Source organism: Pleurodeles waltl, chromosome 9 (assembly GCF_031143425.1).
Source record: "Pleurodeles waltl isolate 20211129_DDA chromosome 9, aPleWal1.hap1.20221129, whole genome shotgun sequence".
NCBI classification, from domain to species: Eukaryota; Metazoa; Chordata; class Amphibia; order Caudata; family Salamandridae; genus Pleurodeles; species Pleurodeles waltl.
Window position 1 is genome coordinate 1,174,543,561 of NC_090448.1, and position 14,270 is coordinate 1,174,557,830.

General features: G+C 51.2%; 1 protein-coding gene across 10 annotated transcripts in view; it reads left to right on the plus strand.

Moving 5' to 3' along the window:
• The window catches only part of AP4S1 (adaptor related protein complex 4 subunit sigma 1), a 128,124-nt gene that overhangs the window by 81,542 nt on the left and 32,312 nt on the right, over positions 1 to 14,270 (plus strand). For all 10 annotated transcript variants that reach the window (XM_069209063.1, XM_069209069.1, XM_069209062.1 and 7 more), the window contains one exon: positions 13,016 to 13,203. In XM_069209063.1, the coding sequence (XP_069065164.1) occupies positions 13,066 to 13,203 (138 nt within the window). In that variant the 5' untranslated portion in view covers positions 13,016 to 13,065. The remainder of the gene's footprint in view (positions 1 to 13,015; positions 13,204 to 14,270) is intronic.

Below are 14,270 nucleotides of genomic sequence, written 5' to 3' on the forward strand. Positions count from 1 at the left end.
TGTGTATGATCGAAGCTTGCACTGCACTGCCCATGCTGTACCTGTTCTATGTACGATGGAAGCTTGCACTGCACTGCCCACGCGGTACCTGTCCTGTGTATGATAGAAGCGTGCACTGCACTGCCCATGCTGTACCTGTCCTGTGTATGATAGAAGCTTGCACTGCACTGTCCATGCTGTACCTGTCCTATGTATGATAGAAGCTTGCACTGCACTACCCATGCTGTACCTGTCCTGTGTATGATAGAAGCTTGCACTGCACTGTCCATGTTTTATCTGTCCTGTGTATGATCGAAGCTTGCACTGCACTGTCCATGTTGTATCTGTCCTGTGTATGATCGAAGCTTGCACTGCACTGTCCATGTTGTATCTGTCCTGTGTATGATCGAAGCTTGCACTGCACTGTCCATGTTGTATCTGTCCTGTGTATGAACGAAGCTTGCACTGCACTGTCCTTGTATCTGTCCTTTGTATGATTGAAGCAATTTTGCACTGCACTGTCCATGTTTTATCTGTCCTGTGTATGATCGAAGCTTGCACTGCACTGTCCATGCTGTACCTGTCCTGTGTATGATAGAAGCTTGCACTGCCCATGCTATACCTGTCCTGTGTACTATGGAAGCTTGCACTGCCCATGCTGTACCTGTCCTGTGTACGATAGAAGCTTGCACTGCACTGCCCATGCTGTACCTGTCCTATGTATGATAGAAGCTTGCACTGCCCATGCTGTACCTGTCCTGTGTACGATAGAAGCTTGCACTGCACTGCCCATGCTGTACCTGTCCTGTGTACGATAGAAGCTTGCACTGCCCATGCTGTACCTGTCCTATGTATGATAGAAGCTTGCACTGCCCATGCTGTACCAGTCCTGTGTACGATAGAAGCTTGCACTGCACTGCCCATGCTGTACCTGTCCTGTGTACGATAGAAGCTTGCACTGCCCATGCTGTACCTGTTCTGTGTACGATAGAAGCTTGCACTGCCAATGCTATACCTGTCCTGTGTACTATAGAAGCTTGCACTGCCCATGCTGTACCTGTCCTGTGTATGATAGAAGCTTGCACTGCCCATGCTATACCTGTCCTGTGTACGATGGAAGCTTGCACTGCACTGCCCATTTTGTTCCTGTCCTGTGTACGATGGAAGGTTGCACTGCACTGCCCATGCTGTACCTGTCTTGTGTACGATAGAAGCTTGCACTGCACTGGCCATGCTGTACCTGTCCTGTGTATAATAGAAGCTTACACTGCCCATGTTGTCCTTGGCCTGTGTACGATAGAAGCTTGCACTGCCCATGCTGTACCTGTCCTGTGTACGATAGAGGCTTGCACTGCACTGCTCATGCTGTACCAGTCCTATGTATGATAGAAGCTTGCACTACCCATGGTGTACCTGGTCTGTGTACGATAGAAGCTTACACTGTCCTTGCTGTACCTGTCCAGTGTACGATAGAAGCTTGCACTGCACTGCCCTGCCCATGCTGTACCTGCCTTGTGTGTGATTGAACCTTGCACTGCACTGACCATGCTGTACCTGTCCTGTGTATGATCAAAGCTTGCACTGCACTGTCCATGCTGTACTTGTCCTGTGTAAGATAGAAGCTTGCACTGCACTGTCCATGCTGTACCTGTCCTGTGTATGATAGAAGCTTGCACTGCACTGCCCATGCTGTGCCTGTCCTATGTATGATAGAAGCTTGCACTGCACTGCCCATGCTGTACCTGTCCTATGTATGATAGAAGCTTACACTGCACTGCCCATGCTGTACCTGTCCTATGTATGATAGAAGCTTGCACTGCACTGCCCATGCTGCACCTGTCCTGTGTACGATAGAAGCTTGCACTGCCCATGCTGTGCCTGTCCTTTGTATGATAGAAGCTTGCACTGCACTGCCCATGCTGTACCTGTCCTGTGTACGATAGAAGTTTGCACTGCTCATGCTGTACCTGTCCTATGGATGACAGAAGCTTGCACTGTCCATGCTGTACCTGGTCTGTGTACGATAGAAGTTTACACTGCCCATGCTGTACCTGTCCTATGTATGATAGAAGCTTGCACTGCCCTGCCCATGTTGTACCTGTTCTATGTACGATGGAAGCTTGCACTGCACTGCCCATGCGGTACCTGTCCTGTGTATGATAGAAGCGTGCACTGCACTGCCCATGCAGTACCTGTCCTGTGTATGATAGAAGCTTGCACTGCACTGTCCATGCTGTACCTGTCCTATGTATGATAGAAGCTTGCACTGCACTGCCCATGCTGTACCTGTCCTGTGTATGATAGAAGCTTGCACTGCACTGTCCATGCTGTACTTGTCCGGTGTACGATAGAAGCTTGCACTGCACTGCCCATGCTGTACCTCTCCTGTGTACAATAGAAGCCTGCACTGCACTGTCCATGCTGTACTTGTCCTATTTATGATAGAAGCTTGCACTGCACTGCCCATGCTGTACCTGTCCTGTTTATGATAGAAGCTTGCACTGCACTGCTCATGCTGTACCTGTCCTGTTTATGATAGAAGCTTGCACTGCACTGCTCATGCTGTACCTGTCCTATGGATGATAGAAGCTTGCACTGTCCATGCTGTACCTGGTCTGTGTATGATAGAAGCTTGCACTGCCCATGCTGTACCTGCCTTGTGTGTGATTGAAGCTTGCGCTGCACTGTCCTTGTTGTATCTGTCCTGTGTATGATCGAAGCTTGCACTGCACTGCCCATGCTGTACCTGTCCTGTGTACGATAGAAGCTTGCACTACACTGTCCATGCTGTACCTGTCCTGTGTACGATAGAAGCTTGCACTACACTGTCCATGCTGTACCTGTCCTGTGTATGATAGAAGCTTGCACTGCACTGCCCATGCTGTACCGGTCCTGTGTACGATGGAAGCTTGCACTGCACATGCTGTACCGGTCCTGTGTACGATAGAAGCTTACACTGCCCATGCTGTACCTGTCATGTGTACGATGTAAGCTTACACTGCACTGTCCATGCTGTACCTGTCCCGTGTATGATAAAAGCTTGCACTACACTGCCCATGCTGCACCTGTCCTGTGTACGATAGAAGCTTGCACTGCACTGCCCATGCTGTACCTGTCTTGTGTACGATAGAAGCTTGCACTGCACTGTCCATGCTGTACCTGTCCTGTGTATGATAGAAGCTTCCACTGCACTGCCCATGCTGTGCCTGTCCTATGTATGATAGAAGCTTGCACTGCATTGCCCATGCTGTACCTGTCCTGTGTACGATGTAAGCTTGCACTGCTTTGTCCATGTTGTACCTGTCCTGTGTACGATAGAAGCTTGCACTGCACTGCCCATGCTGTACCTGTCCTGTGTACAATAGAAGCTTGCACTGCACTGCCCATGCTGTACCTGTCCTATGTATGATAGAAGCTTGCACTGCCCATGCTGTACCTGTCCTGTGTATGATAGAAGCTTGCACTGCACTGCCCATGCTGTACCTGTCCTGTGTACGATGGAAGCTTGCACTGCACATGCTGTACCGGTCCTGTGTACGATAGAAGCTTACACTGCCCATGCTGTACCTGTCATGTGTACGATGTAAGCTTGCACTGCACTGTCCATGCTGTACCTGTCCCGTGTATGATAAAAGCTTGCACTACACTGCCCATGCTGCACCTGTCCTGTGTACAATAGAAGCTTGCACTGCACTGCCCATGCTGTACCTGTCCTGTGTACGATAGAAGCTTGCACTGCACTGTCCATGCTGTACCTGTCCTGTGTATGATAGAAGCTTGCACTGCACTGCCCATGCTGTACCTGTCGTAGGTATGAAAGAAGCTTGCACTGCACTGCCCCTGCTGTACCTGTCCTGTGTACGATGTAAGCTTGCACTGCACTGTCCATGCTGTACTTGTCCTGTGTACGATGGAAGCTTGCACTGCACTGCTCATGCTGTACCTGTCCTATGGATGATAGAAGCTTGCACTGCCCCTGCTGTACCTGTCCTGTGTACGATAGAAGCTTGCACTACACTGTCCATGCTGTACCTGTCCTGTGTATGATAGTAGCTTGCACTGCACTGCCCATGCTGTACCGGTCCTGTGTACGATGGAAGCTTGCACTGCACATGCTGTACCGGTCCTGAGTACGATAGAAGCTTACACTGCCCATGCTGTACCTGTCCTGTGTACGATGTAAGCTTGCACTGCACTGTCCATGCTGTACCTGTCCCGTGTATGATAAAAGCTTGCACTACACTGCCCATGCTGCACCTGTCCTGTGTATGATAGAAGCTTGCACTGCACTGCCCATGCTGTACCTGTCTTGTGTACGATAGAAGCTTGCACTGCACTGTCCATGCTGTACCTGTCCTGTGTACGATAGAAGCTTGCACTGCACTGCCCATGCTGTGCCTGTCCTATGTATGATAGAAACTTGCACTGCACTGCCCATGCTGTACCTGTCCTAGGTAAGATAGAAGCTTGCACTGCCCATGGTGTACCTGTCCTGTGTACGATGTAAGCTTGCACTGCTTTGTCCATGTTGTACTTGTCCTGTGTACGATGGAAGCTTGCACTGCACTGCCCATGCTGTACATGTCCTGTGTATGATAGAAGCTTGCACTGCCCTGTCCATGCTGTACCTGTCCTGTGTATGATAGCTTGCACTGCACTGCCCATTTTGTACCTGTCCTGTGTACGATGGAAGCTTGCACTGCACTACCCATGCTGTACCTGTCCTGTGTACTATAGAAGCTTGCACTGCCCTGCCCATGTTGTACCTGTTCTATGTACGATGGAAGCTTGCACTGCACTGCCCATGCGGTACCTGTCCTGTGAATGATAGAAGCGTGCACTGCACTGCCCATGCTGTACCTGTCCTGTGTATGAAAGAAGCTTGCACTGCACTGTCCATGCTGTACCTGTCCTATGTATGATAGAAGCTTGCACTGCACTGCCCATGCTGTACCTGTCCTGTGTATGATAGAAGCTTGCACTGCACTGTCCATGCTGTACTTGTCCGGTGTACGATAGACGCTTGCACTGCACTGCCCATGCTGTACCTGTCCTGTGTACAATAGAAGCCTGCACTGCACTGTCCATGCTGTACTTGTCCTGTGTACGATAGAAGCTTGCACTGCACTGCCCATGCTGTACCTGTCCTGTTTATGATAGAAGCTTGCACTGCAGTGCACTGCTCATGCTGTACCTGTCCTATGGATGATAGAAGCTTGCACTGTCCATGCTGTACCTGGTCTGTGTACGATAGAAGCTTACTCTGTCCTTGCTGTACCTGTCATGTGTACGATAGAAGCTTGCACTGCCCATGCTGTACCTGTCCTGTGTATGATAGAAGCTTGCACTGCCCATGCTGTACCTGCCTTGTGTGTGATTGAAGCTTGCACTGCACTGTCCTTGTTGTATCTGTCCTGTGTATGATCGAAGCTTGCACTGCACTGCCCATGCTGTACCTGTCCTGTGTACAATAGAAGCTTGCACTACACTGTCCATGCTGTACCTGTCCTGTGTATGATAGAAGCTTGCACTGCACTGCCCATGCTGTACTTGTCCTATGTACGATGGAAGCTTGCACTGCACATGCTGTAACGGTCCTGTGTACGATAGAAGCTTACACTGCCCATGCTGTACCTGTCCTGTGTACGATGTAAGCTTGCACTGCACTGTCCATGCTGTACCTGTCCTGTGTATGATAGAAGCTTGCACTGCACTGCCCATGCGGTACCTGTCCTGTGTACGATGGAAGCTTACACTGCACTGCCCATGCTGTACCGGTCCTGTGTACGATAGAAGCTTACACTGCCCATGCTGTACCTGTCCTGTGTACGATGTAAGCTTGCACTGCACTGTCCATGCTGTACCCGTCCTGTGTATGATAGAAGCTTGCACTGCACTGACCATACTGTACCTGTCCTGTGTACGATGGAAGCTTGCACTGCCCTGTCCATGTTGTACCTGTCCCGTGTATGATAGAAGCTTGCACTGCACTGCCCATGCTGTACCTGTCCTGTGTACGATAGAAGCTTGCACTGCACTGCCCATGCTGTACCTGTCCTATGTATAATAGAAGCTTGCACTGCACTGCCCATGCTGTACCTGTCCTGTGTACGATAGAAGCTTGCACTACACTGCCCATGTTGCACCTGTTCTATGTACGAAGGAAACTTGCACTGCACTGCCCATGCGGTACTTGTCCTGTGTATGATAGAAGCGTGCACTGCACTGCCCATGCTGTACCTGTCCTATGTATGATAGAAGCTTGCACTGCCCATGCTGTACCTGTCCTGTGTACGATAGAAGCTTGCACTGCCCATGCTGTACCTGTCCTGTGTATGATAGAAGCTTGCACTGCACTGCCCATGCTGTACCTGCCTTGTGTGTGATTGAAGCTTGCACTGCCCTGCCCATGTTGTACTTGTCCTGTGTACGATAGAAGCTTGCACTGCCCTGCCCATGTTGTACCTGCTCTGTGTACGATGGAAGCTTGCACTACACTGCCCATGCGGTACCTGTGCTGTATGCACGGGGGAAGCTTGCACTGCACTGCCCATGCTGTACCTGTCCTGTGTACGATAGAAGCGTGCACTGCACTGCCCATTTTGTACCTGTTCTATGTACGATGTAAGCTTGCACTGCACTGCCCATGCGGTACCTGTCCTGTGTATGATAGAAGCGTGCACTGCACTGTCCATGCTGTACCTGTCCCATGTATGATAGAAGCTTGCACTGCACTGTCCATGCTGTACCTGTCCTGTGTATGATAGAAGCTTGCACTGCACTGTCCATGCTGTACCTGTCCTATGTATGATAGAAGCTTGCACTGCACTGCCCATGCTGTACCTGTCCTGTGTATGATAGAAGCTTGCACTGCACTGTCCATGCTGTACTTGTCCCGTGTATGATAGAAGCTTGCACTGCACTGCCCATGCGGTACCTGTCCTGTGTATGATAGAAGCTTGCACTGCAGTGCACTGCTCATGCTGTACCTGTCCTATGGATGATAGAAGCTTGCACTGTCCATGCTGTACCTGGTCTGTGTACGATAGAAGCTTACTCTGTCCTTGCTGTACCTGTCATGTGTACGATAGAAGCTTGCACTGTCCATGCTGTACCTGTCCTGTGTATAATAGAAGCGTGCACTGCACTGCCCATGTTGTACTTGTCCCGTGTATGATAGAAGCTTGCACTGCTTTGTCCATGTTGTACTTGTCCAGTGTATGATAGAAGCTTGCACTGCACTGCCCATGCTGTACCTGTCCTGTGTACAATAGAAGCTTGCACTGCACTGTCCATGCTGTACCTGTCCTGTGTATAATAGAAGCTTGCACTGTACTGCCCATGTTGTACCTGTTCTATGTACGATGGAAGCTTGCACTGCACTGCCCATGTTTTACCTGTCCTTAGTATGATGGAAGCTTGCACTGCTGCTCCCCCTGCTTCAGCTGTCATATGTAAAAAAATAAGCTTGCACTGCTGTTGTTCATCCTACCTGTTGTGTGTGTGTGTGCATGCAGCCCGCAGTATTGCTGCCCTTGTTCTACCTGTCCTCTGAATGTGAGGGAAGCTTGCACTGCTGCTGCTGCCCTGCCTATCTTTTGTATGTGAGCAAAGCTTGCACTGCTGCTGGCCATTCTGTGCCTAGCCAGTGAGTGGAGCAAGCTTCTACTGCTATTATCCTTGCTGCACCTGCCCAGTGTACAAAGGAAGCTTGCACTGTGCCCATACAACACAGAAGCTTTCCCTACTGCTGCCCTTGGGTACGAAGGGAGGGTGTATGTTTGTGTAAAATGAAAAGCATTTCCAACTGCAGAAAAGCTCTTCACAAAGTATTTAAAAATAAGTGGGCATCTGGGGACTCTGCCAGGGTTGGCAGTGCTGAGGCACTGCTTGGCCTTGGTATTTTTAGGGTGACCTTGGTAATGAGGACGGGCGCCCCAGGAATAGGGAGCTGGTGCCCTGCAGAGCTAAGGGCCAGTTCCAAGCCCTTTATCTGGGACTAAGAATAGCTTGCCCAACCCTCCTCCCCCTTAGGGGATTCCCTGCTCCCGGGTTACCCCACAACAAGCCCTCGCCCTTCCTCTGCCAGGCTATGGCAGTCTAGAGGAGTCAGCCTGGTATTTATAGGGCACTCAGTCCAAAGCCTGGAGCAACGATGTAACTGGCTCGGCCTTGTCGGTGTGCACATGTGTAGTAAATTAAGTTATTCAAGATAAAAAGCGGGGACACCGAAGTATAAAAGTGGTAACATTTTGGGAGCGCCTATTGTAATCATGGCTGTCTGTTCATCAACACTCTGGGATAGCGGGAGTGATATCATAGACTTTCTGATGGATACACCTACCTGTGGGTTCCTCACATTTTGACTGTCCCCAGTGCACAGCATTCCACGGAAATCTTCTCCATAGCTCTCCACGTCGACAGGGACATCACAATGCTACAGCTCCTCACACAACTCCGTCTTGCATCATCAGAGCCATACAAATTCAAAGGTAGGGACTGTATCCACCAGAAAAAGAGTTACCAAAGGTTAGTAATTTGTTTATTTGACCACAATGACATCAAAAGGTTGACCTTTTTCCACCCTTAGCCTCTCTATAGACTCGTATTCATGGTCAAGATGCCAGGTCTGCAGGGAGTGCACCTATAAAAAGTGAGCTTTTAAGGTTTGGCTGTTGCTGGACTTCTTGTGATAGTCAGAAGAAGAGCCTTAGGTAGCAGTACTAATTAATGTCCTGCTGCATGAGACCCTGGAGGAGTGGTGAGGGCCCGCGGTACCAGTGGCACCTACTCATCAAGATGGTTCTGGACAGTGTTGTGTGAGAGGGTCTCACCTGGTTGCCCCGCGTGGCTCCTGGAGTGACCATCTGCAGTGCTGGGAGCAACCACTGAGCCCCCAGGAAAGAGGAGTCTGGTGCACAACTCACCTGCTGGTCATTAACCCTCATGTCATGAGCTGGCCTAGCCACCTTTTGGAAATTTCAGAGGTCCTCCTTCATTGCAGTTCAACTGAGTGGTGCCCCCAGAGCTTTCCTAAAGGGTCATTGCGTCCTCAAACCTTTTCTGACAAACTGTGATGCTGATATTCTGGTGCAAGGATCTACAGACCGTTCTGAGAACCCACAAACATTCCTGTGATGTGAACGACCCAGGTGCAAAGAGGCTCTCATCCACACTGACCCAGGCTTCCCAGTTCCTATCAAAGCCCGTGAGATAGGGAAGGATGGTTGGCTCTTGGGAGGGCAAATGTCAAAGCTACCGAAGAAACCTAAACTAAAAAAGATTTCTAAGGCCTCAACATTACGGTTTGTTTCTCACACAAAGTTCTGCACCTTGGGTGCTGCACTGAAAAAGGGAGATCTGAAGGCTTCTCTCACAAAAGTACACTTGGACTTTGGGAAGACATTCACAGACCACCTCCAAACCATCCGGGCAGACTTGTGTAAAGGCATTTCTGATGTGACAAGATGTGGCCTCCCTCTAGCAATGACTGGATGGAAAGGAGAATTGTCTCTCGGTGAGCGCTGAAGCTGACTAGTGTCTGCATACTACAGTTCCCATTTGGAATCCCAGACCAGGATTCTCACTGATAAGCTTGAAGATCCAGAAGTCCAATCCGGAAGTGAAAAGATGTGGATCTTGAACTGAAAGGAGGGCACAGAGAGAAATAATATCTATAAATACCATTGGGAGATCACTTGGGGAGTCTTGGAAAAGGGTCAGGATTTTGCCATCAGGGTGGAGAGGATGAGAAGAAGGAACAAGGACATGTGCGCTTGCCCACATGAGGAACTGTCGAAAACAGGAAAAGTTCAAATAATATAATACAGAAGCCAGACAGTGTGACCCTCTGACTTAATGTGACAAGCAGCTGACGGTGTTCCAGGACCTCTGAGCTTCCCCTCCGCTATTTCCATGCGGTAGCGCTAGAGCTCATGAGCTGCAACGCGTTGTGCGTATAATTCCACCCCTTTGGTCTCCAGTTCTGGTGGCGAGAGCAGGAGACAGCAGCCACCACAACAGTGGAAGATCACACAGTGATGCTCCCTGAAGAGGAGCCGGTGCACTTGGATCCTGGTGGTTGAGCGGAGGGCGATGGTCAGGTCACCCAAGGCTGAAGAAGTCTGAAGACAACCAGAAGGAAGAGCGAGAGTAAATCTTCTTGACCGTGGGATCAGACACTTTCGGATTTAAAAGTCATTTGATCGCCCCTAATTAGTGTTACTGGACTCTCGCCTGGAGAAGTTATTTAACTTGCCAAGGCGGTACCTAGCAACAGACACATACACAAGGGCCCTCGAATCGCGGCGGTACACATATGCGGTAGTGTGTCTCTAAGAGGGAGGTGGGTGGGCCCTAGAGATGGCCTGGGCACTGGGAAACTTCATCACTTTCTTCATTCGTTTCATTTCAACCTTCACAGATCTGGGCCTTTAAACTCTTATCTGCAATGGCATAATCCATGTGGATTATTGTTGGAGGGTGGGATTGGGTCCCGCTGGTCTGCAGGAGGGGGCGGACAAGGGAAAACCGAGGGAAGCGGAGTTCCAAGGAATCGTTTTTGCACATTTTTTCCTTATTGTGAACATTTAGATAGATGCGTTCAGCAGGCTTTTACCAGGGAAAATATGAGATCCCCAGGTTTTCCCTGTAAACGTGTTATCCTGGTTCACCGGGTTGGAGTGTTGGACCAGTGCAGTGTAGACTGTAGACCAGTGCAGTGTAGACTGCGGACCAGTGCAGTGTAGACTGCGGACCAGTGCAGTGTAGACTGCGGACCAGTGCAGTGTAGACTGCGGACCAGTGCAGTGTAGACTGTAGACCAGTGCAGTGTAGACTGCGGACCGGTGCAGTGTAGACTGCGGCCCAGTGCAGTGTAGACTGCGGACCGGTGCAGTGTAGACTGCGGCCCAGTGCAGTGTAGACTGCGGACCGGTGCAGTGTAGACTGCGGACCGGTGCAGTGTAGACTGCGGACCGGTGCAGTGTAGACTGCGGCCCAGTGCAGTGTAGACTGCGGACCAGTGCAGTGTAGACTGCGGACCGGTGCAGTGTAGACTGCGGCCCAGTGCAGTGTAGACTGCGGACCGGTGCAGTGTAGACTGCGGCCCAGTGCAGTGTAGACTGCGGACCGGTGCAGTGTAGACTGCGGACCGGTGCAGTGTAGACTGCGGCCCAGTGCAGTGTAGACTGCGGACCAGTGCAGTGTAGACTGTAGACCAGTGCAGTGTAGACTGCGGACCGGTGCAGTGTAGACTGCGGCCCAGTGCAGTGTAGACTGTAGACCAGTGCAGTGTAGACTGCGGCCCAGTGCAGTGTAGACTGTAGACCAGTGCAGTGTAGACTGCGGACCAGTGCAGTGTAGACTGCAGACCAGTGCAGTGTAGACTGCGGCCCAGTGCAGTGTAGACTGCGGACCAGTGCAGTGTAGACTGCGGCCCAGTGCAGTGTAGACTGCGGACCAGTGCAGTGTAGACTGCGGACCAGTGCAGTGTAGACTGCGGACCGGTGCAGTGTAGACTGCGGACCAGTGCAGTGTAGACTGCGGACCAGTGCAGTGTAGACTGCGGACCGGTGCAGTGTAGACTGCGGACCAGTGCAGTGTAGACTGCGGCCCAGTGCAGTGTAGACTGCGGCCCGGTGCAGTGTAGACTGCGGCCCAGTGCAGTGTAGACTGTAGACCAGTGCAGTGTAGACTGCGGCCCAGTGCAGTGTAGACTGCGGCCCAGTGCAGTGTAGACTGCGGACCGGTGCAGTGTAGACTGCGGACCGGTGCAGTGTAGACTGCGGACCGGTGCAGTGTAGACTGCGGCCCAGTGCAGTGTAGACTGCGGCCCAGTGCAGTGTAGACTGCGGACCGGTGCAGTGTAGACTGCGGACCGGTGCAGTGTAGACTGCGGACCAGTGCAGTGTAGACTGCGGACCGGTGCAGTGTAGACTGCGGACCGGTGCAGTGTAGACTGCGGCCCAGTGCAGTGTAGACTGCGGCCCAGTGCAGTGTAGACTGCGGCCCAGTGCAGTGTAGACTGCGGACCAGTGCAGTGTAGACTGCGGACCAGTGCAGTGTAGACTGTGGACCAGTGCAGTGTAGACTGCGGACCAGTGCAGTGTAGACTGTGGACCAGTGCAGTGTAGACTGCAGCCCAGTGCTTCCCAATTGTTTTTAGAACCACAACCACATTTTCAGAACAACAAAACTTTTGTGACTCACCTAGCTTTAATGGAGTTAAGGTTGGTGATTTTTTTTATGTAACTAAAGCATTGTGTGGTAGTGTACTGTTATTCACAGACAGCACGTTTTCCATTGAAACAACTCGTAAATGTACGCAGGCACACAGATTTACTATATTGCACACAAATGCTAATGTGTGGAAATTGGGTTTTACTGAATATTTATAACTTGTACATCACCAAGTAAAGTCTTTATTTGTCTTGATCCTATTAAAATCTTTATTTTCATTACACTTACAAATTACTAAACAATTCGCTCCGTTTTTGCTGTCCTAACTACTGAACGTGTACAGTTCATTTAGAAATATTTACATTTTGGTTGTGTTACAATAATGACACCCTGCAGCCTTTCCTTTCACACTCCCTGTGCCCAGCAAGTTTTCACATAATTCACTTTACGTTTCTTCCTCTGTCTGCAAAGTGAGAGACATTGGGAAACACTAATTCCCTTGTTAAAAAAAAGCAGCAGTTTGTCAGAACACATGGCCTGACATCTGACCACTGCCTTTGAAGTGCAGCAAGTCTGACAAGGTTAAGGCATCTTTATTTATTGCTTGGACTTTCACACACCCCCAAAGATTGCCGGGTTTGTAACCCACAGTTTGGGAAAGACTGCAATAGAGGCTCTGTGTCTGTGTGGGATGGTCTGTGTGGGGAGGTTTGATCACATTGACCAGAGAGGCCATATTAAAGTCAGGCATGTAGTCACCAACCTCTTTACTTAGGTAGTGAAGTGAAGTATAGTAGTGTTAAATTGCAGAGGACCGTGAGTTCTGCCACAATCACGCCTGTGTTTTGTCTTGCAGGACAGGCGGACACCTCCTCGCTCTCCGGGACTGCAGCGGCTGGAGGCGCTATGATCCAGTTTTTCCTGATTGTGAACAAGCAGGGCCAGACTCGCCTCTCCAGGTACTACCAGCACATGGAGGTGCAGAGGCGGGCCCAGCTGGAGGCCGAGGTCATCAAGCGCTGCCTATCGCGCTCCAAGGACCAGGTGCGTCCGACCCCCTAAACTTGGTGCAGCTTTTGTGGGAGCAGAAGGGTTAGGGCCGAGTGCACGGGTGGGACTAGCATTTCAGTAGCACATAATCCACTCTTAATGTGAGACTTATAGCAAACATAGCCAGCTAAAACTGAAATGGACCAAAAACACTACTCCCAGTTAAGTGGGGTGCTGGGCGCCCCGTGGACTCCGGGGACCCCTGCACGAGTGGCGGCCGTCTCTTCCCGCTCGTTCTCCCCTCTCCCATCAGGCCTGGCCATCGGTCCAATCTTGGGACAGATTCTCTGCCCCCTCAGAATAGAGTTGTCACGTATCACCTACCGCTCTGCACCAAGGGTGCCCTCGACGCTAATGCTAGCAAGGAAAATAGGCCTCCATGCCCCTGGCACATGGCAGCCATAACTGTGATGCGGTGCCCCCTCCCCCTCCTGGCCCCCAGTGCACTGGACTCCCCCCACTAATGAGGGCGACTCCCTCCGAAGCGGGCAGTATGCTTCCCCCTTTCTTGGGCACAAGGCCCGAGCAGCACTGGCACAGCACTGGCACAGCAGTGGCACAGCACTGGCACGGCACAGCAGTGGCTCATCACTGGCACAGCAGTGGCACAGCACTGGCTCAGCACTGGCTCAGCAGTGGCACAGCAGTGGCACAGCACTGGCTCAGCATTGGCACAGCACTTACACAGCAGTGGCACAGCACTGGCACAGCAGTGGCACGGCACAGCACAGGCTCAGCAGTGGCACAGCACTGGCTCAGCCCTGGCACAGCACTGGCACAGCACTGGCTCATGGGGCCCGACGCAAGGAAGGAAGGATTGTAACACAACAGTAACTGGGGTTTAGTTGGCCTCTCTCACCCCTGGCCACAGTGCTGCGGCACAGATGAACCCTGCTCCTCTGCCCACTCCACCGGGCCATCACTCCCAGGCCTGGGGCCCAAAGAAGGCTGTTTTCCCCTTAGTCTCAACAAGTGTATGGGGGGGGACCCCACGTCTCAACCCCTCTTGCTTGGTTCCTGTTCCCTGCGCAACGAGGGTGACCTGGGCCTTAATGCTAACA